Source organism: Poecilia formosa, unplaced genomic scaffold, assembly GCF_000485575.1.
Source record: "Poecilia formosa unplaced genomic scaffold, Poecilia_formosa-5.1.2 Scaffold485, whole genome shotgun sequence".
Lineage (NCBI taxonomy): Eukaryota > Metazoa > Chordata > Actinopteri > Cyprinodontiformes > Poeciliidae > Poecilia > Poecilia formosa.
Window position 1 is genome coordinate 46,468 of NW_006800424.1, and position 23,619 is coordinate 70,086.

General features: G+C 38.5%; 1 protein-coding gene and 1 long non-coding RNA gene across 3 annotated transcripts in view; one reads left to right on the forward strand and one right to left on the reverse strand.

Moving 5' to 3' along the window:
* Nucleotides 1-9,580, reverse strand: part of LOC107833951 (uncharacterized) — a 14,252-nt gene extending 4,672 nt beyond the window's left edge. Inside the window, exons 1-3 of the long non-coding RNA XR_001659717.1 lie at nucleotides 9,556-9,580; nucleotides 9,136-9,139; nucleotides 593-600 (exon numbers count right to left, since the gene is read on the reverse strand). This is a non-coding gene — a long non-coding RNA (uncharacterized LOC107833951). The remainder of the gene's footprint in view (nucleotides 1-592; nucleotides 601-9,135; nucleotides 9,140-9,555) is intronic.
* Nucleotides 9,581-15,212: 5,632 nt separating this feature from the next.
* The window catches only part of LOC103156525 (F-BAR and double SH3 domains protein 1-like), a 22,218-nt gene continuing 13,811 nt past the window's right edge, over nucleotides 15,213-23,619 (forward strand). For both annotated transcript variants that reach the window (XR_001659718.1, XM_007578610.2), the window contains exons 1-9: nucleotides 15,213-15,323; nucleotides 19,149-19,246; nucleotides 19,397-19,442; nucleotides 20,392-20,465; nucleotides 21,379-21,523; nucleotides 21,614-21,750; nucleotides 22,504-22,567; nucleotides 23,182-23,310; nucleotides 23,486-23,608. Coding sequence is in view for 1 of the 2 variants with exons in the window: in XM_007578610.2 (XP_007578672.1) it covers nucleotides 15,303-15,323; nucleotides 19,149-19,246; nucleotides 19,397-19,442; nucleotides 20,392-20,465; nucleotides 21,379-21,523; nucleotides 21,614-21,750; nucleotides 22,504-22,567; nucleotides 23,182-23,310; nucleotides 23,486-23,608 (837 nt within the window). In the remaining variant the exon portion in view is untranslated. The remainder of the gene's footprint in view (nucleotides 15,324-19,148; nucleotides 19,247-19,396; nucleotides 19,443-20,391; nucleotides 20,466-21,378; nucleotides 21,524-21,613; nucleotides 21,751-22,503; nucleotides 22,568-23,181; nucleotides 23,311-23,485; nucleotides 23,609-23,619) is intronic.

Genomic DNA, 23,619 nt, shown 5'->3' on the forward strand with positions numbered 1-23,619 from the left:
CTGGGGGGGCGCAGAAGAAAAAGTTTGGGAAACACTGCCCTCGATTATGAGTTGAAGAATACGGAAAAAATTGAGTTTATTTCCATCATTATATGAGTTGAAAGTGTTGAAAATTTTAAGTGAAATATTCCCTAATCATAAGTTGAAAAATATCGTTATTTACAAGATGACTTGAGATAATTTAAGGCAACTACACCTGTAATTTTTATTTTATGTACATTTAAAACATTTAAAAACATCACTAAAATATTTTTGTGTAATCTGTTAAATAATTTTTGAGTTCTGTGAACTTGTTAGGATTCACAGAACCCTAGCAAGGGTTCTGTGATCCCATTTCATTAGTTTATTATGTCATTGTCGAATAAGTTTAATGCTACAAGTTGTAGAACGTTACTTGCTTTAACACACACACACACATATATATATATATAGTTTTATTACAGTAGTGATCTGGTACAGGTCGTGGGAAACAGAAGAACTCTGGCTAAGTCAGCATTACATAGTGTCCCAACACATGCATGAAGCTGTGATTGAACTGGAGAACTCCTTCAGTGACAGACTGCTGTATCCAATGTACACTAACAAGCATTACCATAGATCCTTCCTCCCAGCAGCTATTAGACTTTATAACCATCAATGCTCCCAACAAACTCAGTATTTACTTTTCCATGTGACATATTTCTTTTTCTGTTATCTAGCTGGGGCTGAGCGTCTGTGAGTTTCAGTTTTCATTTCTGCACTGACAGCTTTTCATTGTGCCACAATGTGTTTCAAGACCTTTGATGTTTTTGTCTCTTGTGTTTTAGAGTCTATCCATACATCCCAATCTTCCAACGTCACTTGAAAAAGTGACGTGCCAACCAGCCGGTGCAGCTCATCTTTCCTACATTGTGTTTTAACTTCCTCAGAGCCCCACTACTCTGCTGGACATCTGTCTCTGCCATGACACTCTCTCTGATCATATCTGTCCTCAGTGGGCATGGAGTCAAAACTATATCCTTCACCCAAATGTCAGAGCGGACTTATTACTCATTTCCCAACTCTCTATATAATTTATTACATCTTATGTCTTTTACCTGGAACGAGTGTTTAAACTTAACAAGATAATGGTGTTTCATTCTGGCGAAGAACTAACTTCAGTATCACCATGAGTAATACTGATGACCCTCCTGAGGAGACGCCATAAGTTTGGATCATTTCATCACCAACATCAGTTTGTTTCCATTTTAACACTGATATCTTCAGTGGATGTTTTTCTAAAGAAACCTTTGCACCTGTCATGTATTTACAGTGATGTGACAACTTATTTACCCATCTATCTCTTTTGGGTTTTTTTTTTATATACAATTAAATGATTTCAGATCACCAAACCAATCCCAATGCTACACAAAGATAGTCTGAGCAGATACAAAAATGTAATGGTCTTTTACAGAATTGCACAGATTTTTTTTTTTAATTTAACAACATTGAAGAGCTGAGCAGAATGTTTAAGGTCCTGCCAAAATGTCTCATTGGGTTCAGGTCCAGGCTTTCAGTAGACCTCTCTGAAGTTTTCTGTTATTTTGCTTGTTTTGTGTTTTTGTTGTTGTTTTGTTTTGTTTTTTTTTACCCAGACAGGCAAACTTCTTGAAGTATTTTGGACCATTGTCCTGCTGCATAACCCAACTGTATTTGACCTTAAGGCAACAAACTGATAGCTGACCCTCCTTCTTCTGTAGTTTTTGGTAGACGGCAGCAGTGCAGTCAATCTGGTTTCGAAGCAGCAGAGGAACCCCACAGCATCACACTACCACCACCATGTTTAATAGTAGGTACTATATTCTTGTTAGTTTTCCCCCAGATAGTATTTGAGAGAATTTTGCAAAAACATAAATATTTGTGTTCTCAGGTTACAGAGAACACAAATGAAAGTTTCCCTTCATTAGAATGTTTTTTTTTTTTTGTAGATGATAGCTTATGTTCTTTTTGGTCAGCAGTAGTTGTGGGTCGTTGAAGCACTCTTTGGTTTTTATCTGTTCTTGAGTTCCTTTAGATTGGAGCAATGTGGGTTGCTTTTTGAGTTCTTTAGCCTACTTCATGTTATCAGACAGATTCTGTCTAAATGATTTATTCATTCTACCAAGCTCAAGCTGAACTCAGTCTTTCTGTTTTATCACAAAATTACAGATACTGTTTTTTCATGCAGCCAGCTTGGATTGGGTAGGTCTTTTTTCTCTAAAACGTGAACGCATGATTTGAAAACAACTTGTATTTACTTATTTACTGTTAAAATTAGTTTGAAGATCTGAAACATTAAATTGTGATAAGTAAGCAAATCCAAAAGAAGTCTGGCAGTTTGCAGTGTAGTAACAAATAAAATAACAAACTATCAGAAACTTTCCCAAAAAAGCTTGAGTCCAGCTCTACTGAACAAAGTTGTTGTTAGTCACCTTCAAACTGTTAGTGTGAGGGTTTGAGAAAGTTATTCTGTTGACACAGACTTTTCTGAACAAAGGAAGACTTTAAGTCAATCAACCCCACATCAGAAATTGCAGATGAACTGAATGTTAAAGGACTCCTAACCATCTTTAAAACACAGTCTCCACTCCTATACAGTAACACATTTGGCATTCCCCAACACATGGCTCAAACTTTATGCACAACCTTTTTTCTACAAACACACACTTCCTATCCTTGCCCCCTCACACCCTCCCGTCACTGTGTAGTGTCAAATATTCTTTGGCACAGCCAGGGGTTCTTTGCCTTGCATTTTTCACTCTCAGAACAAGACTTTTGATTCCAGTCCAAACCAAGGCCTCAGATCTAAAGTGTTACCAGACTCTACAAATGTAACGACTGAAATTTCTAATGTATCACTGACTTATTTACATGTTTTAAATACAAAGAAGGTACATAGTACTTTAATCTCATATTTAGAACAAAGATTACAGCATAAAGTAACATATACCCTTATTGTTTGCATCAATGTCGCAGGGATAATTATAGTGTGTTCCTAATTTACGAAGAAGGGAGTTGGGTTCAGTGTCGTCTTCTGAGGTTTTTATGTCATTTTCTTCGGTGGTTCTTGATGCAGCGCCCCCATAGGTGAGGAAGGGAACGGGTTTTTCAAAGGTTTTGGTTCGTTCAACATAGTGCAGTATGAAAGTGAACTACTTCAGCTGAAACTGTAACAACTGTTGCTATATATTATTCTGGGTACCTTTATGACCTCTTGGAAGATTTATTAATGCGCTCTAGGACTAATTTTGGTTAGTCAGCCATTTCTCTGTTTCTGGATAATGGCTGTTGCTTTGGTTTGTTGGAATCATAAAGCCCCCCAAAAAAGTGTTTTTGTTTCACTGGACAAATCAAAATGTCTGATTTAACAACACAACATTTACATTTCAGTTGGGGAAGGTTGGGTTTGAATACTTATTTCCCCCATTTATAAATGACACTCAGCCCAGGTTACCTTTGTCTGATATTGAAAGTGGTTGAATCATCTGAAACCTTCAAATCTGACAAAATCAGAAGAAATCTGGAGATTCAGACAGACTGAACATCAAAGATGTAGAATATTAATTAAGTCTATGTTCTCATCAAAAACTTGGACAACTATATATTAATATTTTAACAGATTGTTAGAGGGTAGTTTTATTGATACATTGTGCCACAACTGACCCTTTGAGGACATACGTCATCTTGATGTGACCTAAAATGAAAATGAGTTTGACACCCTGATTTAGGTCACATGTATCAAACTCGAGGCTTGGGGGCCAAATCTGGCCTGCTGAAGCTTCTTATGTGGTCCTCTGGACTCCAAATTACATCAATAAATCCTTCCAGTTTTTCACAAATGTGCAAAATGCACACAAAATCAACAGATCTCCACAATTCTTTCTGATTTTTACTGCAATTTTTTCTCATAATTGGACAAAAACAAAGAGTTTAAGTGACTGCTGCCTCAGTGTTACTTGATGTCAAGCTGTAGTCTGTTATTGATAAGGCGAGTAAAAGAAAGTCACATATAACGTCATACATTCCTTACAAATATTTCTAACTTAGCACCACAAAATCTATGATTCTGATTGCAAGAAACCACAAAAACAATCACGAAATCTTGGAGGGACTTATCTCTAGGAAAAAGTGACATGACAACCAGCCGGCTCAGCTCGTCTTTCCCACTCCGTGTTTTAACTTCCTCAGAACCCCACTGCTCCAGTGTGAAAAGATGTTCATTATTTAATTTTAAGAAACACTTATTGAATGGTGAAACAAACAGCTAGTAATTGATGTTTTAGCAGTTTAATGGTTTTATCAATATATTATGGCACAACCGGCCATTTAAGAACGTTCAGATTTTTGATATGGCCCAAAATGAAAATGAGTCTGACACCCTGTTCTTGATGATGCAGCAAAGATATAAGGAGGGAAAAGTTATACACCTTCCCAGTGCTGAGGTGAGGGTAATCAGAAAACCATTTTCACTCCTTGATGATGTGAACCTGGCAACGCTGGCACCACAATCAGTTTGGTCTGTAAATAAACAGATCATCTTCGGGAACCTGTGAAGCAGCTCACCATGTTAGCTAAATTTCATATCTAACAACTACACCCAGTTCATTTTTTAAAAGTGCTTTTGTGGACTTTCTACTCATGGACAGATCGATGCCAGTCATTCTGTCAGCAGCGTGCTCCCACCTAAATGTCCGCTGACAGCAGTACTGCCTAAGATGTGGTGCTGTGGTTTTACTTTCCAAGAAAACCACTTCACAGCGTAATCTGCTACATCGCCGTCACTGTCTGAATGTGTTCCTCGGCTGCAGCAAGGCCTTGCTTATACTGATTGATGTGGAAATTTGTGAAAACCCGATTGCTTTAGACAACAGTATCATCTGCTTGGAATAAAACAAAAAGTGACCTTTAAAGTATTTTTGGGGGGCGATTATTTCTCTCTATCTCCAGTGTAAGACTGTGTGTAGGGAAAGGGCTGGGAATTTTTCTCACACTTTTCTTTCATGTTTATCAACAAAAGCAACACTGGAAAATAAAGCAATGTGCTTATTACATTTTTTTTGTGAGTGGAATTCTGCATCCTTTTAAACCTGAACTGTTACTACTTCCCCAGATGATAGTATCTGGAGAATGTAAAGAAATAACATGAGAAACACAGTAAAATCAACAGAAAATTAAAACCAAGCAATAAAGTGATACTTGATAAAATCAATGAAGCTTGATTAATTAACAAAGTAATGTTGAAATGTAAAATGTATTAAATGTCCCCTTTTTTGGCAGAGCAAATTGTGTACACTCTCAGGATGTTCATTTAAGTGACTGCTGAGTGCTCACTTAGAGGAGGGGTTCAGTTTTAACGTGTGTCAAACTCAAGGCTTGGGGGCCAAATCCAGGTGAAAACATGTTTCTTTTATAATACACACTTGTAAAGTGCATGTAAAATAAGTTTCATATGAAATGTAGCACCTCCAGCTCTAAGCCGAACTAAGAGTTGTGTTTGCTGGTGGAAAATGAAGTTTTAAATTATGTTTATCAGAGATACTAAAAACAATGTCTACTTGTCGCCATGGTGAAATTCCGACTTCTCCGACTTCGTTAACTGGAACTCTGATTTTGGCACTAACTGGAATGCAGCAACAGATCATTAGGCAACTTACAGTTCCGTTTTTTTCCTGGGACACATTGAAAAAGGCACAGGTGGGTAGAGAAGCCAAAAATGTTACTTTAGTAAAAGCGTGCTCCCACACGCAATTTATTTTAGTCATGCACAAGAAAAAAGCAGTAATCCAAAACAGAAAACAAACAAAAAGAACTTGAGTAAAACATCTGGCAAAAACACTGCTTTGATCAAGACATCTGATTTCATTTGGGAAAATTAAGACAAAAATCTAAAGTTATGTATGACAAAAGTAAAGTATGACATTTTTTCAAAATGATTTTTTTTCGGCTCTCGTGGCCTTTATTTCACAGCAGATTGACAGGAAGGCGGGTTATGAGAGAGGGCAGAAAACATGTGGCAAAGGTCAACTGAATGCATGCACCAGTTGACCTTTGCATGAGGTAAAGGTAAACATGTGGCAAAGGTCAACTGAATGCATGCACCTGAGTCCTGGATGCATCCAGGACTCAGGCCTGGATGCAGCATGGTGAACCTGCACCCCCTCCGCCCCCTGCCATAAGTGTGGTATTTTTTAAGAATGAAGTAAAACATTTAGAAATTAAGTAAAGATTTGGGGTCGCCGTATCAATGCCAAGGACTTAACCCGATAAAGAAGACTGGTTCTGTTCTTGGGTCGACTCTGGGATATCTGGACATGATGGTGCACAGTATTATTCTTCATGAAATCAATTATTACCAACTCTTTGAAGAACATTTTATCATACGAGTTGCAATTACATTTATTTTGCATCTGAGATTAATAAAGTGTTTTTGAATTGAATTGAATGTTAAAATTAAGTAACCTCATTACAAAATAAGTTCATTTCCAAAATGGAATGAAGTATATTGAGGGCTATCTATAATATGAGATGTATAAATGTGTTGGGAACCAGGGTTTTGGTTCTTTGTCAGGATTTTCTGTTGCCTGCTGCTTCCTTCTTCATCCACTAGGTGGTGCCTAGAGGCTGCAATACCTTGGAGGGCGTGCCCGCTGACTCAGGTCAGCACACGTGTAATTCATCACCTAATCATCCAGGAGTTTATGAGGAGCAGGCCGCCAGCACTTTGACGCCTGAGTGTTTGCCTGTTATGGTACTCTTTGAACCTCTGAGCTAGCTCTGTGCGTTATCTCTGAAATAACTTCTAGTAATTTATCCTTGTTGCCTCTCTCTCTCAGGTGTTTCCTTCTGACACCTTGGAAATTCCCCTGTGAAGCTGGCTTTCTGGATTTTCCTCCCTCGTGATGCTGTGGATTGTTACCCACTGGTTGCCCAAGTACCTTCTTTGCTCCTATATACTTTTGTCATAGTACCCTCAAGAAATTAAAACTACTTTCACCCCTGCTCCTGCAGATCTCCAATAAACCGTTCCTGGATTCCCAGCTGGCAGTCTGTTCGCTCCTCTTCTCCGCACCTGAACTTACCTGTCCGCCCTCCACTGCAGCCTCCACATCACCAACAAAGAACTCACTCCGTCAAGACCTCACACTGGAACCCGGACCACTTCAAGGACACCCACAAAGGGACCATACCCTGGAAACCACTGTATTACTCCCCTGGTGGAAACCTATCTTCACATCAAGTAAGATCAGTCTAATTCTTCTCGAAGTTCCAATTTCCGACGACCTCAAACTCACCATTTCTTTCTCACTGTTCTTCAGTGTACAGACGACCCCGGTTGCCAACCCCAAGCACCAGACTCACACAATCTCACTTTTCATTAGTGAGGGGGTAGATGAGGCGTCATGTAGCGTTTTGACCCATAGCAAAACTGTACTGATACTGTGTCACCAAGTACTGACACTTGCTGGACATCAGAAATCCCTACAGGCAACGTAGTTGACAGACTGATTTGATGAACATAGGCGTAAATCCTGGGGGGGTGGTCAGGGTAGTCCGGACCCCCTCAATCTTGGAAAAGTCTAGAATTGTCCCCCCCAAAGAAATTATGAAAGAAACCTTTGTATTTAAACAATATGAATATAAAAAAAGGCAATAGAAACAAATAACGAAGTAAATCTGCCATTCCTCTAAGAAAAAAATAAAATAAAATTTTTAGGTCCCACCCACCATTGTTAGAACAATGGTTCAGTCCAAAGTGCAGGCGGAACAATAGCAGCGCTGAACGACACAGCCTCCGTCAGAGCTGCTGAAGTGAGGAGTTAGCTGTGGCTCTGCAGCACAAATGACAAACCCTCCAGTAAGTAAATACTTAAAGTAAAAGACATGTTACACATTTTATTTACTTTCACTGCTCAATAGGAAGAAACGCATGAACAAAAATCAGACCGCAGTTTGTTCATTTTATTGCTTTGGTTGAATCATGATAAACTGCCACCTTATGCCTTGGAAATCAAAACTAGCAAAACTGCTACATCGCTTTCATAGACTTGGCTCTGTTTTCTGTCGAAGGTAGCCAGTATTTCAATTATATTTAGCTCTTTAACTCTTACTTTAATAAGAAGAGTTTGAAACGGGAGCGGCTGAGCATGACCACTAGCTGACAGCTCTGTATAGGAGCAGAAAGCAGAGGAACTATTGCAGCTGATGGTAAAAAAAAAATAAAGTATGCCTTTATTTCTTACCATCTTCAGTGTAGAGCATTTAAAACCACAAAATAAAATCTGAATATTTTTCTAGAAAACTCTGGTGCTAACCCATAAGTTTAAGTTATAATCCTTCCCAGATATTCAATTTCCACATATTTAAAGGTTCTCAGCCATCCAGGACATGAAAATAAATAAAAGCTTAAAGCAACTTAAGTTATACTTTAAATAACACGTTACTTGTATTGAGTACCTTTGCAACAAATCAATATTTATGAAGAACTTTATTAAGTGGAGTTACTTATTACAATTACGTTAGCTGGAGATGGGCACCAGCACCCCTCCTGACCTCACTAAGTGACAAGGGTGTATAAAAAATGGATGGACTTATTGCAACTTGTTTTTAGTCAGAGTATTAAGTTTTTGTAAAGGTTTAGCAGAGATTAGATCTATGACTCTTCACCAAACTCATATCTAAACATTTGAATCTTAGTTTGACTTCTATGGGTTTCAACAGTTTGTTTACGAAGAAAAACACTTGTTATTCATTTGCTACTTACTAGTCATTTTTGGTGGTGCAGCTTAAACACAATAGAAAACTTTTTAAACCACTGTAAATTGCTCTTAAAAAATTTCCGTGTTTATGGTCCCCCCAAATAATGAGAAGGGATTTACACCCTTGTTGATGAAGTCTGTACAATAAGATTTAAGTCTTTGTATTTTATTGTATATTTGTATTATGTCACATCTTCAGTTAAATTTAAAATATATTTGATATTCTTAGATACAATCAATTAATGTGAACATGTACCATAAAGTGAAAATTTAAGTGAACGTGTTTGGAATGAGAATGCATGTGGACATTTTTTGTTTTAAATTTTCAATCAAAATAAGTTTTTCCAACATTTTGAAATTTAGTCTGTTGCGCTTTTTTGACACAACTTCTCCTGCTGTAGAAAAAAATGAAGTAAACAATACATTTATATGAAGTAATTTATAAAAAGCAACTGAGTAATTTGTAAAATGGCTGTATGTCTGAGTTTATCCTAGGTGTATCTGGGACTTCATTCTCATGCCTGGCCTCATAATGCCTCAGCATTGAGGAGGTGGATTTATTTAAATAAGACATTTCTGTCAAACGTATGCAACACTTAACCTGCAGAACATTATATGAAAGTAAACTAAGAGTCAATTTCAGCTGAATTTGGATTCAGATAGATCAAGTAGAAACTGAAAAGAACCAGATGAAACAATGAAATGAAAACAAATACTTTATTTTCCGATGTAAGATCAAAATGGTCCCACACTGTGGAAACTTTTCGTTTGCCTTGAGACTGCTCCACAGTTGATGCTGTACTGTAAAAGATCAAGAATTATTTTGGTAAATGCATTTGACAGATTGACAGATTCACTTCCTTATAAACACAGTTTTGGTGCTTTAATGTCATTTCGAAACAGTTCCTGTATCGGTCACATGACTTGCTCAAAGCAATACGTGCACCGACACGGGGTTTGGTCTATGGGCTTGAAACCTGCGCCGAACCATCGGTGTTGCCGGACCCATGACTACTTTTCATCATCATTGTAAAAATAAACTTTATCTGATTATCTGTTCTCCTGGTGGTGGTCTGTATGTGGGTAAAGAAACTGGAACCCAATATGACAAAATGAATACTTTGTAAACATATTTATTTACCAAGCCAAATGTACAGATCAGTCAGGAGGCAACAAAACCAGTCAGAGCTCTTTTTCATAGTGGTGGAGGCAGCAGCACACAAACAGCTTCAAGAATCAGGCATCATTATGTTCGACCATCACTAATGTACATGAAACCTTGAAGCAGTGCGTTTTGCCAGGACCCATCTTCATATATGCAGTAACATTTTAAATGAAGGAAATAATTTGGTTGTTGGTGAATACCTCGAAACACATTTGGCAGAAGGACTTCTGAATGCTCATAGTGCAGCATTCAGAATATCTTCAAGGACAAGAAAAATAGTTTCTAATCCAACCTGACCTCCGATGGAAATGGATCAAACAGTGCTGTGGATCCGTTTTGGGACTGAATTCAGTTATAATTCAGTCCCAAGCCTGATCCAGTGTGTCTGCCTATGTGCTGCCGCAGTTGTAGCAACAGTAACAGTCACATAGAGGGCCAGAGAAAAGAGCAAAAAATGATTCAACATTACTTTCTATTTCTTTTGGTATCTTTTCACCAGAGCATTTAAATATTGTTTCCCACCAAGTGCACATTGTGCAGTAGAAAGCAAGAGCAATAAAAGCACACAGAGTTCCAGAAAAGCAACGAAATAGAAACATGGCATTTTTGTACTCGGTGACACTGATACACATGTTTAAAAACATATTTAATACCAGCTTACATACAATATGGCTTTTCCTGGAAAATATATTGTGAAGGAGCTCTCTGCATTCCTAGAGATCAAATTATTTAAGGTGCCAAAGTTCAATCTGAGCTGATAAATCTGTCCTGTTGAGTATTTCTTGCCTTGGGTTGTCCTCTACGTCAGCGTGGATGATGGAGCCCTACCTGCCTGGGCACTCTGCCCACTCATGGCCGCAAAGCAGCAGGAAAAAATGTATGCTTCTGACTTTCCTTTGTGCACAGGCCGCCATGTTTTCAGAGAGGTGAGGAAATGCCGCAACAGTCATAATCAGTCAGATTTGGCTGATATGTGGCTGACAGTGCAGCTCTCTTGCCATAGTGTCAGGGTCCTGTTGACTAAGGACGTCCTGCGTGGGAGCATTCTGAATGAAAGTGATCGAACCAAGGACAACATGGGTCGGGATTCCCCACAGGTTAGGAAATGACCTAACCTGTTTGTATTTAAGGCCCTCAACCTGTCACCTATCCATCGACAAAGCAGCAGCAGAACCCCCATGCAACAATAGTGTCAGAACACCAGAACCTTGCATTAGCTGGATCTTTATAGTGACTAAATCTAAGCCGATAACAGAAGTACGACAGGCTAAGGCTTAGTTTTAAGTTTATCATCTGGACGTTGAGTGGAACTGAGTCTGTCTGCAAGCCATGGCCGGATCATCTACCACCACATGGAGTGTCCTGCTGCTGCTGCTGCCTTTTTTCATCTCTTTTCATCAGACGTCGGCTATTCCTCTTTCCAAAACTAAGCACTGTTGCAATGAGACAGCTTGTAAGGATGTTGGTGTCGAGGAGTTTAAAAATAATTTGAAAGGACTGGAATTGCTGAAAGAGGTAAGGAAGACACTGGGAACGCCATACTTCAGATATCTGTGCTCTGCGTCATGAAGGCAGCAGGAACTGGGTACAAAGTTCTGCTTTGGGTTAAGAGATGCACTTCACAATCTGACTGACTGACAAGATGTAGCATTCTGGTCGTCATGTCACCCACTGAGAGAACAGATGAGTGTGTGTGTGTGTGGGTTCAGTGATGCAGAGATAACTTTGCATGCAGTCAGTTAACTATCACTATGGCTGCTTTGCTGTCTTCAGCTCTTTTTTAGTTGTAACGCTTCTGGTCTGATGTATCTAATCCTGTTTTTCTTTGTCTTGACAGAAATGCTCTGGAATCTACAACTTGGTAAGTACAACCGATACATTTTTTTTATTTTTTACTCCTGAACGTATCTGATGTTTGATTTTAAAAACACAAAGTGAAAGTTTATTATGATTGCCTTGGAGATAGCAGTATGCTTGCTAGTTTCTTTTTGGGGCTAACCTGATCTAAGAATCCTACTCTCTGTACTCTCCATTGCCATTAAGCTGATATATGGACACCAGTCTGACTTTGAAAAGAATCCATGCTTTAAATAAAAAAACAACAACCTTGAAATATTAAAAATAACTTTTCTATATTGAAATAACTTTTCAATATAGTGTTTATATTGTTAACTCCTGACTGTAGGTCAACAGGGACTTTTAAAAAGTCACACATCTATTTTAATACAGTGGGACTTTAAAATGATCCAATGTGTGCAGAAAACACAGCAGCACCATAGATAATTAAGAGAACTATTCCTGTTAAAAAAAACCCAACAACTTTACAAATAATGATGGATTTCTTATTTTCATTTTATCATGAAGAATTAAAAAGTGCTAGATTAGCAGTCTGCTCATGCAGCAGGGCTGCCGGAGAAGCTCAGCATCACCATGCCTTCACCACTTCCTCTTTCCTCTGCTGCTGTCACACATGAACCAGCTGAGGTGGTTAGATGAAGACCTGTGTTATGATTACACAGTCAGCATTTGCACTCTCTGGGAGCAATTTGGTGGTTTCATGCAGTAATGATTAACATGTCTGCTTTATCCTTTTGCTTTTTCCTGCAGAATTCATCACTCCTCTCCACTCTTCATCACCTCCCTACAGCAGAGGAGGTAAGGGTTCCATTTCATATTTTAACTTTTTACTCATTAATTCAAAATTCTTCAAGGAGTTATACAAAGCTATTAATGAAAGTATGGCTGATTAAAACACGAGCATTTATACATGTAGTGGATTTTCCTCTAGAAGCGTTTACCACAGATTTACTGCTTTCACTTATTGTTGTTGTACCTGAAACAGATTAAGTAAAAAAAAATAAAAATAAAATAAAAAAAGGTGAAACTTTAAATGGAACTATTGTTAAAATCTCCACCCAGATGGAAAGCTTAAATTCTTTGGAATGACCCAAATATTAAGTGACATCATGAAAGAGCTTTGCAGTGGTCTGGGATCAGTGGCATTTTGTGGTCAAACAACTTGGCGGCTGTCAGATAACTGTATGTGTGTTTATTTTATAACGCCATGTTTCTTCCTCTGCGCAGACATGTGCCTTTCCTGGTATTTTCAGCCATGGAGTCAGAAACCTGCTCAGCCTGGATTTAACAAAATGCAACTTACAGAAGGACGATGTTGCTGTCAAGCACCTCAAGCACTTGGAAGGCAGGCTGAATATCACTAATAAATGCCCAGTTTTGGTAAGTAACTATGACACACTTGCTGTCTCCAAAGGGAGATTGAAGTTTTTATTTAGTGGTTGTTCTGCAGAAACATCTGGAAAGGCTCAAAACTAAAAATAACACACTTGCCAGGAAACCACTGGATTTCAACATGACATAGCAAACAGATAGGGAAGCAGTAGCTAAAATCTTATGAGTGGGAAGGAATCTTGCAAGAAGAAAACAGAACAGGCTTCATCGCTTTAGTAAACATGCAACGCCTTGAAGTAGTTTTGTGGTTTGTTTGGAAAATGGCAGCATTGGGTCTGACTGCTGTTTCTCCCTGCAGGTGGACCTGTACTGTAACAACACCACTATGGGATCTGCTCCCATCGCCTCACTAGAAGGTTTCCTTAAAAACCTGAATAACCTGCTGGAGAAGTACCACGAGACATGCCCCTGATAAGGCAGATCAGAATCCAGTAATCCATCAGACTCGGAGCTTTAGGGATCACTGCTAATGTCTGAAAACTGGACATCGATATATTTCTCAGAATGTTGAGGAAGACACTTCTGAATGTTTTATACCTCCTGGCTACTTTCCTAAAATTATCATCTCTGTGCAAAAATCAATGTTTCATTGTCAAACATATTATTATTATTATTATTATTATTATTATTTTACAATCAATCCAGTTTCTACCAATTCTTTTTTTATTATTTAAGTTCAGAAGAACCAATTTGGTCAAACGATTCTGACTAAAACAAAGAAAGAAGTAATCTGCCTAACGAAGTGATGAAGGTATACCTCTATATTAGTTTGTGACTGTATTGTGAATGTTATCAGTACTTTCTTACAATTAACCAGGAGCTGTTGATTCCAAAAAGTACAGTTTATCAAACACTATGCGAGTATAAAACAGTACATTTGTAAAATGTAACATCATGAAGTTGATCATGGTATGTGCTATGTGATTTTAAAAGGTTTACTTATTTATTTTATTTATCATTAATTTATCAACATACAGCAGACGCATATTGAGTTTTTATACTTTAGCTTTGTGTATTTATATATGTTAAGAAAATAGTTGAACTTATGTGATTTAAACATATAACTGAATGTCAACATCATACTGATGTCTTAATGAGATAATATGTAAGAATCCCCTTCTAGTTTGGTCATATTGAACAGTCCCCTCGTTTCTTTACTTTTTAAGAAATTTGTTGTGTTACTTTGGTCCTTAAATGTTATTTTATAGTGCATGAATAAAGTAATCTTTAACAATGTATTCTCTTTGTGAGTGTATATTTCTGCTTTACTCTATACTGACTCATTGATTGGAACCATGTGTGTCACCAGGTGGAGGCAAAAAAGCTCATAAATTGTCAGTCACACAGAACAAGGACGGAGTCAAAACTAAATCCTAAAGTTAGTTATTACATCCTCAGTTATTACAGCTAGAAATTAGTGATCAGGCCCAAAATCTGGGTGTGGTGATGGAGTCAAAACAACCACCCTCCCCCACAAAGAGAGAATAGGCGGCTGTTAATGCTAATTCAGTATTTGGCCAACATGGACTGAACGGCTTCGTTCACTTCCTCTGCTGCTATTGCTAAAACTACAGACAGAAAATCGACGTCATCGTTCACAACTTCTTCTGTTCGCTGATTGGCCCGGTCGAAAATCGACCGGGAACAATCGGAGTCAAGTGGAGAAAGTCCAGACTCTGCTGGAAGAGAGAATTTTTTCGAGCGGAATTGCAAAGGAAGGGAAAACTGGTAATACACTCAACAAATATTAAATATATTTTTGGTCAATACGGTACTTATTTTACAATAAAAATAATTGTTTGTTGGGGCAACAGCAATGGAATTTGGCAATAAAAATTAAGATAAACCTTCAAGATGTCGCATGCTTCAGCTCCGTCTACTGGTCTTTGGTGCCCTCTACAGGATTCTTTCCAGCAACACAGTAAGTAAGAAAGAGAGTGTGAGAGAAAGGAAAAGAGACAGCAACACAGTAAGTAAGAAAGAGAGTGTGAGAGAAAGGAAAAGAGAGAGGGGGAGAGAGAGAGAGAGAAAGAGCGAACGGGTAACAGAACTGTGGCTTAACCTACTGAGGAAGTCGCAGCTAAACCAAACTACGACAGTTCCAAAGAGGCAGACTCTGGGGCACCGACCGCAACATGCAGCCGCCACCCAGGAAGGTAAGAGGGTCTAAAGAAGGAGAGCTGATTTTAAAACCTACTTTCACTTTTCTGCTTGCTTGACTTGGATCACATCTGAACAGTTCAGATTGAACTGTTATTTTAAGGCTATTGCTTGATTATAAAGCAAAACTGACATTAGGTTACTGTGTGTGGCAGTGAGATATTTGCAATATTTTAAATGTTTTTACTCTTTGGGGGGGGATGAATCAATGTTCTCCCAGCTTTTCTTGAAACACATTTCATTTGAAATATTTTTCAGTTAGCATCAAAACTTAGTAAAATTAGATGTCTGATGTCCAGTATAAACTGGTCTAAGAATATCTTCATGAATTTACTCTGTTGATTATGTTCACATTAAGATGAGATAATATTGACCTTTTTCTGCAAAATTACTGAGTTTTCTCATGTCTGAAAATAATCATGTTAGTAAGTAAAGGGTGCAGTGCAGATTAAAACTGCAGGTTATTGTTCTGACTACTAAATGAAAGGTATAGGGTTAGGGTTAGGCTAACCCTAACCCTATGAAAGGTAAAGGTATGTACATGTTAGTATCTCTGACAAAATGTTTGCATGAATCTGACATTGTATTGTGTCTTAAACACAAAATTAGAACTAAAATCTAAAAAACAAAGCATTGCATAGACATTTCAAATCACACTTAAGTCTTTACTATAAACATGGATGCTCAAAAATGTAATATGCACCAACATGCAACCCTTCTCTTTTGATTCAAGGTGATACCAGGGAAAGTCTCTTTCTGCCCTACCATCACAAACATAAATACATCTAGCTAAACACCAATGGAACTTCAACTGCTTTCTGAATATGTCAGGTTGGTTTGGTGTGGAAACAATGCATAATATATTGAGCAGCTGCTGTTTATGGGGTGGAGTTTGTAAAGTTACACTGTCAAAAATGAACAGCAACAATTTGGTCTATTTAGCTTGTCATAACAGAAATAAAGAAGGTTCATTTTTCAAAGTCATATTTTCACCATGTCATTCACTCATTTATAAATGCCACTGTTTCAAGCTATGTATTTACTTAGCAAGCTAATAAAGCTTACAAACTAAATATTTAGCACCAATTTAAATGCTTAGTTGGCAATCTAAATAATTAACTTCAAATTAAATGTTTACTTTGGAAGCTAAATATTTAGTTTCCTTATCAATTGGTTCTAGATATCTGATTCCATCTCCCTCCTGCTGACAGTGTGGACATGCTAAGCTGCTATCAGCATGTTCTCTGTTTCCATATGACTCAGTAATTAAACCTGCTGCACCAAACTTCAATGCAGTTCAAGTTAATCAGAAGGTTCCAGTTTTATAGACACTGCTCTTTTTCTATCAATGTCAAATTTAAGAGGTGGTTTTTCAGCTGCTCTCTCAGAGCTCCTTACCACAAACACACAGCAACCTGCTGCTCGTTTTCCTTCACTATCACACCGACTATTCACATCATAAACACAGGCCATAATCTCTACTATTTTGGATGGTGGATTAGGCTGTGCTCTGTTAGCACTAGCATAGCGTCATCGCTGTTCTTTCTGGCAGGCTGGTGAGATGTGAAAACTCTTCTGCCATTGGGGGGCAGGAAGGAAGATGTTTCAGCTAGCCTGCAGACGTTAGCACTTCTCCATATCTACTTATACATCTCTTGAATTGGGTCATCGTAAACAGGATGTTTAGCAATGGCAAAGCCGACGGTGCGATTCTGTTCTTTAAGTCATAGGAGCAGTCATAAGAGCCAGGCAAGAATATGATGAGAAAGTTCATATCTCACTTTTTGTGGTTTCTACTGGTAATGCATTGTAGTACACGCTATCGCTTTAGCTGGCACCATGTGAGAGCATAACAAAACTAACTGAACTACTCATTTACACTGTAATTAGGTAATTAGCACAAATTACATTTGAAATTAAAGTATGTCTGTCAGTTGATCAGTGACGGCTAAACGCATGGATGAGTTGTGCTGCAGGGAAAAAAAGACAAAGTTCAAACCAAAACTTGGTGGTGTCGACGGAATCAGAGTCCTTCTCTCCATAAAAGGTGAAAATACAGAACAATTCAACCTGCATATCATACAACATGATATGGAGATTGTAATCAATATAACACTGCTCTTACTGTTCACCAGGATCACCACAGAAGCAGACTGTGTCACCAGGGCACATACTGCAACTCCATTCCAACAGTCCTTTACACAGTATGAGTGTAAAAATGAAGGCTTTGATTAGGATATATTAGAGACTTGGAGGACAAAAAGAGTCAGTGGGTTTTGGTTTGGAAAAATCAACCAAAACCCACACAGCATGTTGGATTGACTCAAAGCCAGTCTCCTTTTCAGTCACAGAACGCCCAAACCACTGCACAAGAAAAAATACCTGCTGACCACATTAAAAAAAATAGCATCCCTAATAACATCAGCAGTTCTGTTTTTTAATGCTTGCAGAGGAAATTGCTCTTTGGTTGGTACCTCTGGATGGACTGGAGCACAGTTGATGCTGGCTCACCACATCCCATGCTGACATGATGCTTCAGGGCGACTGAAGGAGCAATGCCTACATCCTAAATTAGCAGAAGGACCTATGTTGTAGAAAGAATGTGACATCACTTTGTCCTGTGTAGTTCTGCATAATATTGTGCTAGACCAGGGGTGGGCTATCCTGGTCCTGGAGGGCCGGTGTCCTGCAACTCTTAGATGTCTCCCTGGTCCAACACACTTAAATCCAACAGCTGAATCACCTGAATCAAGTTTTCCAGAGTCCTGCTAATGACTATTTGACTATTTGTCCTCCATTATTTGACTCAGGTGTGTTGAAGTTGAGACACATCTAAAAGTTGCAGGAGACCGGCCCTGGAGGCCTGGAGTTGCCCATCCCTGTGCTAGACAGTTCATTGCAAACTATTTTTTATGTCTCCTGTATGGCAGTGTGGTACTCTGAATTGTTTTTTGAGCGTCAAGGTGAGGCCCAACAGATTTACTTCCAGTGATACAGCTCTCACCATGATGCTCATCTTAACATGTATGTGAAACTTTATTAGAACTCACTTTAGGCTCAAATGTAATGGACATGCAGATGGTAAATAAAGGAGAAAGCAAAGGGAAAAAGGTGGGTAAAAGTTTTAAAGGTAGAGCCAAAGGTAAGAGGAGAGAAAGAATCAGAGAAACCAAGTCCACATACCAGAAGTCTGCTCCTACACCTGCAGAAAGAGAAAAACTGGAATTGCTGATAAATCTAATGAACTGATCTAGGACTGAAAGGCTAGTAAACAGACATTCATCCCATCTAAACTGTAGCTGCTAAATATTTTTGCTAGGTAAGAATGCTATTAAAATACCAAGTTATATGACACATTAACAGACATAATTTGGTCAAACTACAAAAAAGCTTTTATAACCGCTTTGTCGTCAATGTTAAAAATTCTACTGACAAATTCCTAACAACATGGATGAAGAGTTGGATTACCTGTGAAGTTGTGGATTTGAGGAAATGAGAAATGTCGCCATCCGAGGAGAAATGGGGGGATGGGGGATGGAGGATTGCGAGTTAGAGAGAGAGAAACTACCGTCAGAGCAGAGTGGGAGTGGGGGGCATAATACGAGATATTTACGTGAAAATAATAATACAGGAGCACATATTATAATGTATAATAGCTCATATATTGGGATTGGCTGGTAAGTTTTTGCTAAAAGAAAAAAAAGTCCCTTTGTCCCTTTGCATAAGAAGCGACAGACAGGAGGGACAATTTGGAGACGCCAAGTTGCATCTCTGAAAGTTTTGAAACAAACTTACCAACCCGTCTCTGAACCTCTGTGCAGGTAAAGGAAAGCCAGCAGGTGAAGCTGCTGTTCTCAGAGCAGCTCAGCAAACTGCAGTGCAAACAGCACCAGGACACTGAGCTGTTGGAGGAGATCAGGTGGGTCATAACACAGATTGGGGGACATCTGTATGAACCCCGCCACTCCCCCCTTCATACCCTCCAACGGGATCACTGATAGGCTGACGGATCAATGCTGACATTCAGTTGAAGCAGTGTCATATTCTGTTTGTCTCTGTGTTCCCCAAGGTCCTTCAGTAAGCAGAGAGCAGCTATAGAGAAGGAGTATGCTCAGGTGAGGACACATGGTCTATTTCGGTTCACTGCTGGCCTGTTTACTGGCACCTTTTATGGTTTTAGTAGGAATCGTCATCTTTATTGAATTCCTGTCCTATATTTGCTTCTGATATGACATTACTGGGCCCTGCTGTCAGGAATAAGATAGTGATGGCTTCGAGCTTCAACTCACCTGTGGATGTTAGTTTTGCACAGCAGAGCACAATACTGCAACTACTTTTGTAAACGTGAAAAAAATTAGGATGCCTCATTAAATATTCAGCTCTTTAGAAAGAACCGCTCACATTTTGAAGTCTAGTCTTTATCACTGGAAAGGAAATGATTTCATTACGAGTAAATACAAAAATAAACCCTGTTATGTTCATTAAGCAAAAATGCATTTCCTGAGCGAAAGTTAATAATCTAAAAATATTTACTAAGCGCGATGAGTGTGTGAATTTCACTTTTGTTTTTGTACTGAGGTTTTAAAGTGGCAGATTATGTGTTTTTCACCCACATACCGCCATCTTATAGGATAATAATTAATAACTCGGTTTGTATTTATTACCACGTGCACACATATCTGTACCTACCCAGAATTATTTTTAGAAAAATATTCTGGTTTTCATGTCTCCTCTCTGTGTGTGTTCTCTGCTGTGTGAAATACATCTTGATTCTTTATGCAATTTAGATTCTTGAGATCAGATTATTTAAACATAAAATGTTATGCAATACTTATTAGAATAGCACACTCAAACATCAGTTCTATCAAGCAACAATACCCTTAAAGATGGAAAACATACTTCCTGCCAACCTTTATTCAATTATACATTTATTTATTTTGGTGGTGGGTGGCGGGATTGGTTGCCAGTAGAAATTAAAATACCTTTATTTATTTTTGGAAAAATAAATAATGTATATATCTGTGTAAAACATAGTTATTATTCATAAGGTCATCTCGTTTTCAGGCTCTTCAGAGATTAGCCATCCAGTACCAGAAGAGAGACTGGCAGAGAGGAAATACAGACACTGTGATTTCTGGGTGACTAACACACACACACCCACGCACACACACACACACACATGCACACGCACATGCACACGCACACATGCGCACGCACCCACACATACATAAGTTTATATTTCTAATAGAACTTTGGCTTTGTATTAACCTCCATTAATTTTAGTAACTGCATTTATGCCTGATTCAGACATTTTCCCTAACACTACTTAGTTTATTACCAAAAGTCCACACACACACAGATACTGTACTCACCTATTTTACATTACAACACTTTTTTATCCTGTCTTGTTATGAATAACACATTGTAATGCAAGTCAAAATGGAGGGTCATTTTCCCCACACAGGATAAACATGGTTGTTGTTGTAAACTATGCAGCCATTGGTGTCTGATTCTGTTACACAATCAGCAACAAAAGTAAGAAAAACTTTATGACTACCTCCATCCTGTCTCACTCAGCAAAACATTTCATTTTTAATAAGGTGAAAATTAACAAAGTTTTTGGTGAATTATCAGAATCACAAAGTTACTTTTTAAACTTTATTCCCATTGTTCAGGCTCCTAAGGAGACAGTACTAAATCAATAACATGGTTAATGCAAACATGATTATGGCACAAAAATTAATAAGTAATATAGAGGAAATCCATTGTCTTTCTGTTTAATACATCTCCACAGAACAGATGTGGGAACACATTATTTTAACAGTATATTTAATTTACCCTTTATTTAATATTTTACTTGTATGTCCATATAAGCAGGGACGATGCATAAAAATGTTCAAGTTCACCAGTTTGCAGCTCAAGGCCTCTTTCCTCTGGTCCCACAGTGAGGTTTACCTTATTAAAATTCTGATTCAGTGACTTTCTGTGTGTATATTGTTTATACTGTATTGTGTAAGTGTGAATTATTGTTACTGCTGTGTGTGTTTTCAGGAGTGTGTTTGGTGTGTGGCGATCGGTGGTGGACGCCACAGCTCAAACTGCCGCCTCTCGACTCACTGCTGCAGAAGAATACCGCCGGCTTTTTGGACACGCCTCCAAAAGCATCCACAACGCCAAGGAGATCCACGCGAAACGAGTGAGACAGCATGCGAACCTTATGCTGAGGATCATTTAGCAGAGCGAAGTAGCCCCTAAGAAACAATGACGGAGAAACGACACGTTGCAGGTTCTGGAGCAGCTGCAGAGGGTGCAGGGTGAGGTGGTGGACGCACTGCGAGAGCTGCACAGGGTCAAGAAGAACTACCACCATCTGAGTCACATCGCCAGTGTAGCCAGAGAGAAAGCAGCTGACGCCCAGACGAGGTCAGAGATTCAGTAAAACATCGTCCCTCCTCAGGTTTTCCCTCCTGGAGGGTTTCCTCCAGTGTATTACAAGCCTGGCAGGCCACCAGGCTTTACTTGGCTCCCCACCAGGCTAAGTGTTTTATTTTAAATTGATTTTCTTTTTTTTCTTTTTTTTTTTTTACAAGTAACGGTGATAGTAAAGACGGATTAAGGCAGGCAGGTTTATAGTTCACACATTGAACTGGGCGTGAAGGCTGTCCCTGCACCTGCCCTTTGGCTACTATTTCCAAATTACGATGCCAGCTTGTGCACCTCTGAACTTTTGTTAACTTTTAGCATTTTTTACCATGTTTTTTTTTAACTCAAAAACATGGTGGTGGACTGCCATCGTGTCCCTACCATCTGGCTAAGCAGGTTTTCTGGTTGGAAATTCTGCACATGTATGGTTTATATTATCTCAACTAGCTGCAAATATTCTCTTTACATAGAAATCCAAAAAGCTGAGGGGCTGTTATCATCATAAAAGCTCCCGTGTGGCCGTGATGTGTGTAATGATGTGTCACCAGTCAGGCCTGTCACAATAACACATTTTGCTGGACATCAAATTGTACCAGAAATGATTGCAACAAATGATAATATTGTTGTTTTGAGACTATTTACTAATATTGATAATGCTATAATAATGTAAGTTTTCCCTCTCTAAGACCAAACACGGTTTTTGTATTGTTTTTTACTCATTTGTAATATGTATTCATTTCTACCTGCTTACAGAACTAGAAAGAGTGAACATGGGATTTTCCATTTCAAATCAGGTCAACATAAGATGACTGCTAAGGTATGAATATGCTGTAGCTGTTTCTTTTTTTCCCCACATTTTTCTGTATTTTTGGGGTCCAAAATGTGTTGTTTGATTCAATTTGATTTAGTCTGTGGGAACTTGATGGATCTACAGTTGAAACCATAAGTTCATATACACTGAATAAAGAGAAGACATCTTTTTTTCTCACTGTCTGAACTTAAATCGGACCAGAACTCTCTTGTTTTAGGTCAGTCAGATTTACTAAAATATTTCTATTTGCTAAAGGTTGGTTTGATTTAACTTAAGATAGAGAGAAAAAAAACATGTATGTACATTTTTATTTTTTTAGTCTGTCTATGTGAACGTCTGGTTTCAATTGTTTTCTCAGTAAATCGGTTTTGCTTGTGAACCTAATTATTTCCGCTTATATATATATATATATATATATCCACTTGTTTATATATAAACAAGTGAACAAGTGGATAATCTTAAAACTCATGAGAAAAGCCTGTAATTAACTAACCAGTTACAAGATGTTAATCACTGTAAAAGTTGTATGCAGTGTGTAATTGAGACTGAGTAAAGTGCTCTGTTGTGCTCAGTTGTGTGCGTGTGTGTGTGTGCATGTGTGTGTGTGTATGTTTTTGCAGCTCAGTGCCAGGCTGAAAGAGTGTGAAGACCGTTTGAACGAAGCTCGTAACGAATATCTGCTGACCCTTGCAGCCGTCAACTCACATCACCAGCACTACCACACTGAAGACTTACCTCTCCTAATGGAGGTGAGAAACTCACACACTGACCAAGTGGAGGCGAGGGCTTCTCATATTTGGTTATAACCAACCAAGGATGCGACTAGTTTTTCTTGTCGTAAACTGCAGTTCAAAAGACATCAAATGTCTCTTTAACCATTAAAATCTAGTAAAAGTGACTGGTTTCCTCTGCTTTCCTCACCAGCAAATGGACAGAGACGTTTATGATGATTTGAGGCACCACTTTACCCGGCTGTGTGGGACAGAAATGGACACCTGTCTGGCCTCACACAAGCAGTTCAGCAAGATAAGGGATGGTGTTGCTAAGGTTTGTACACA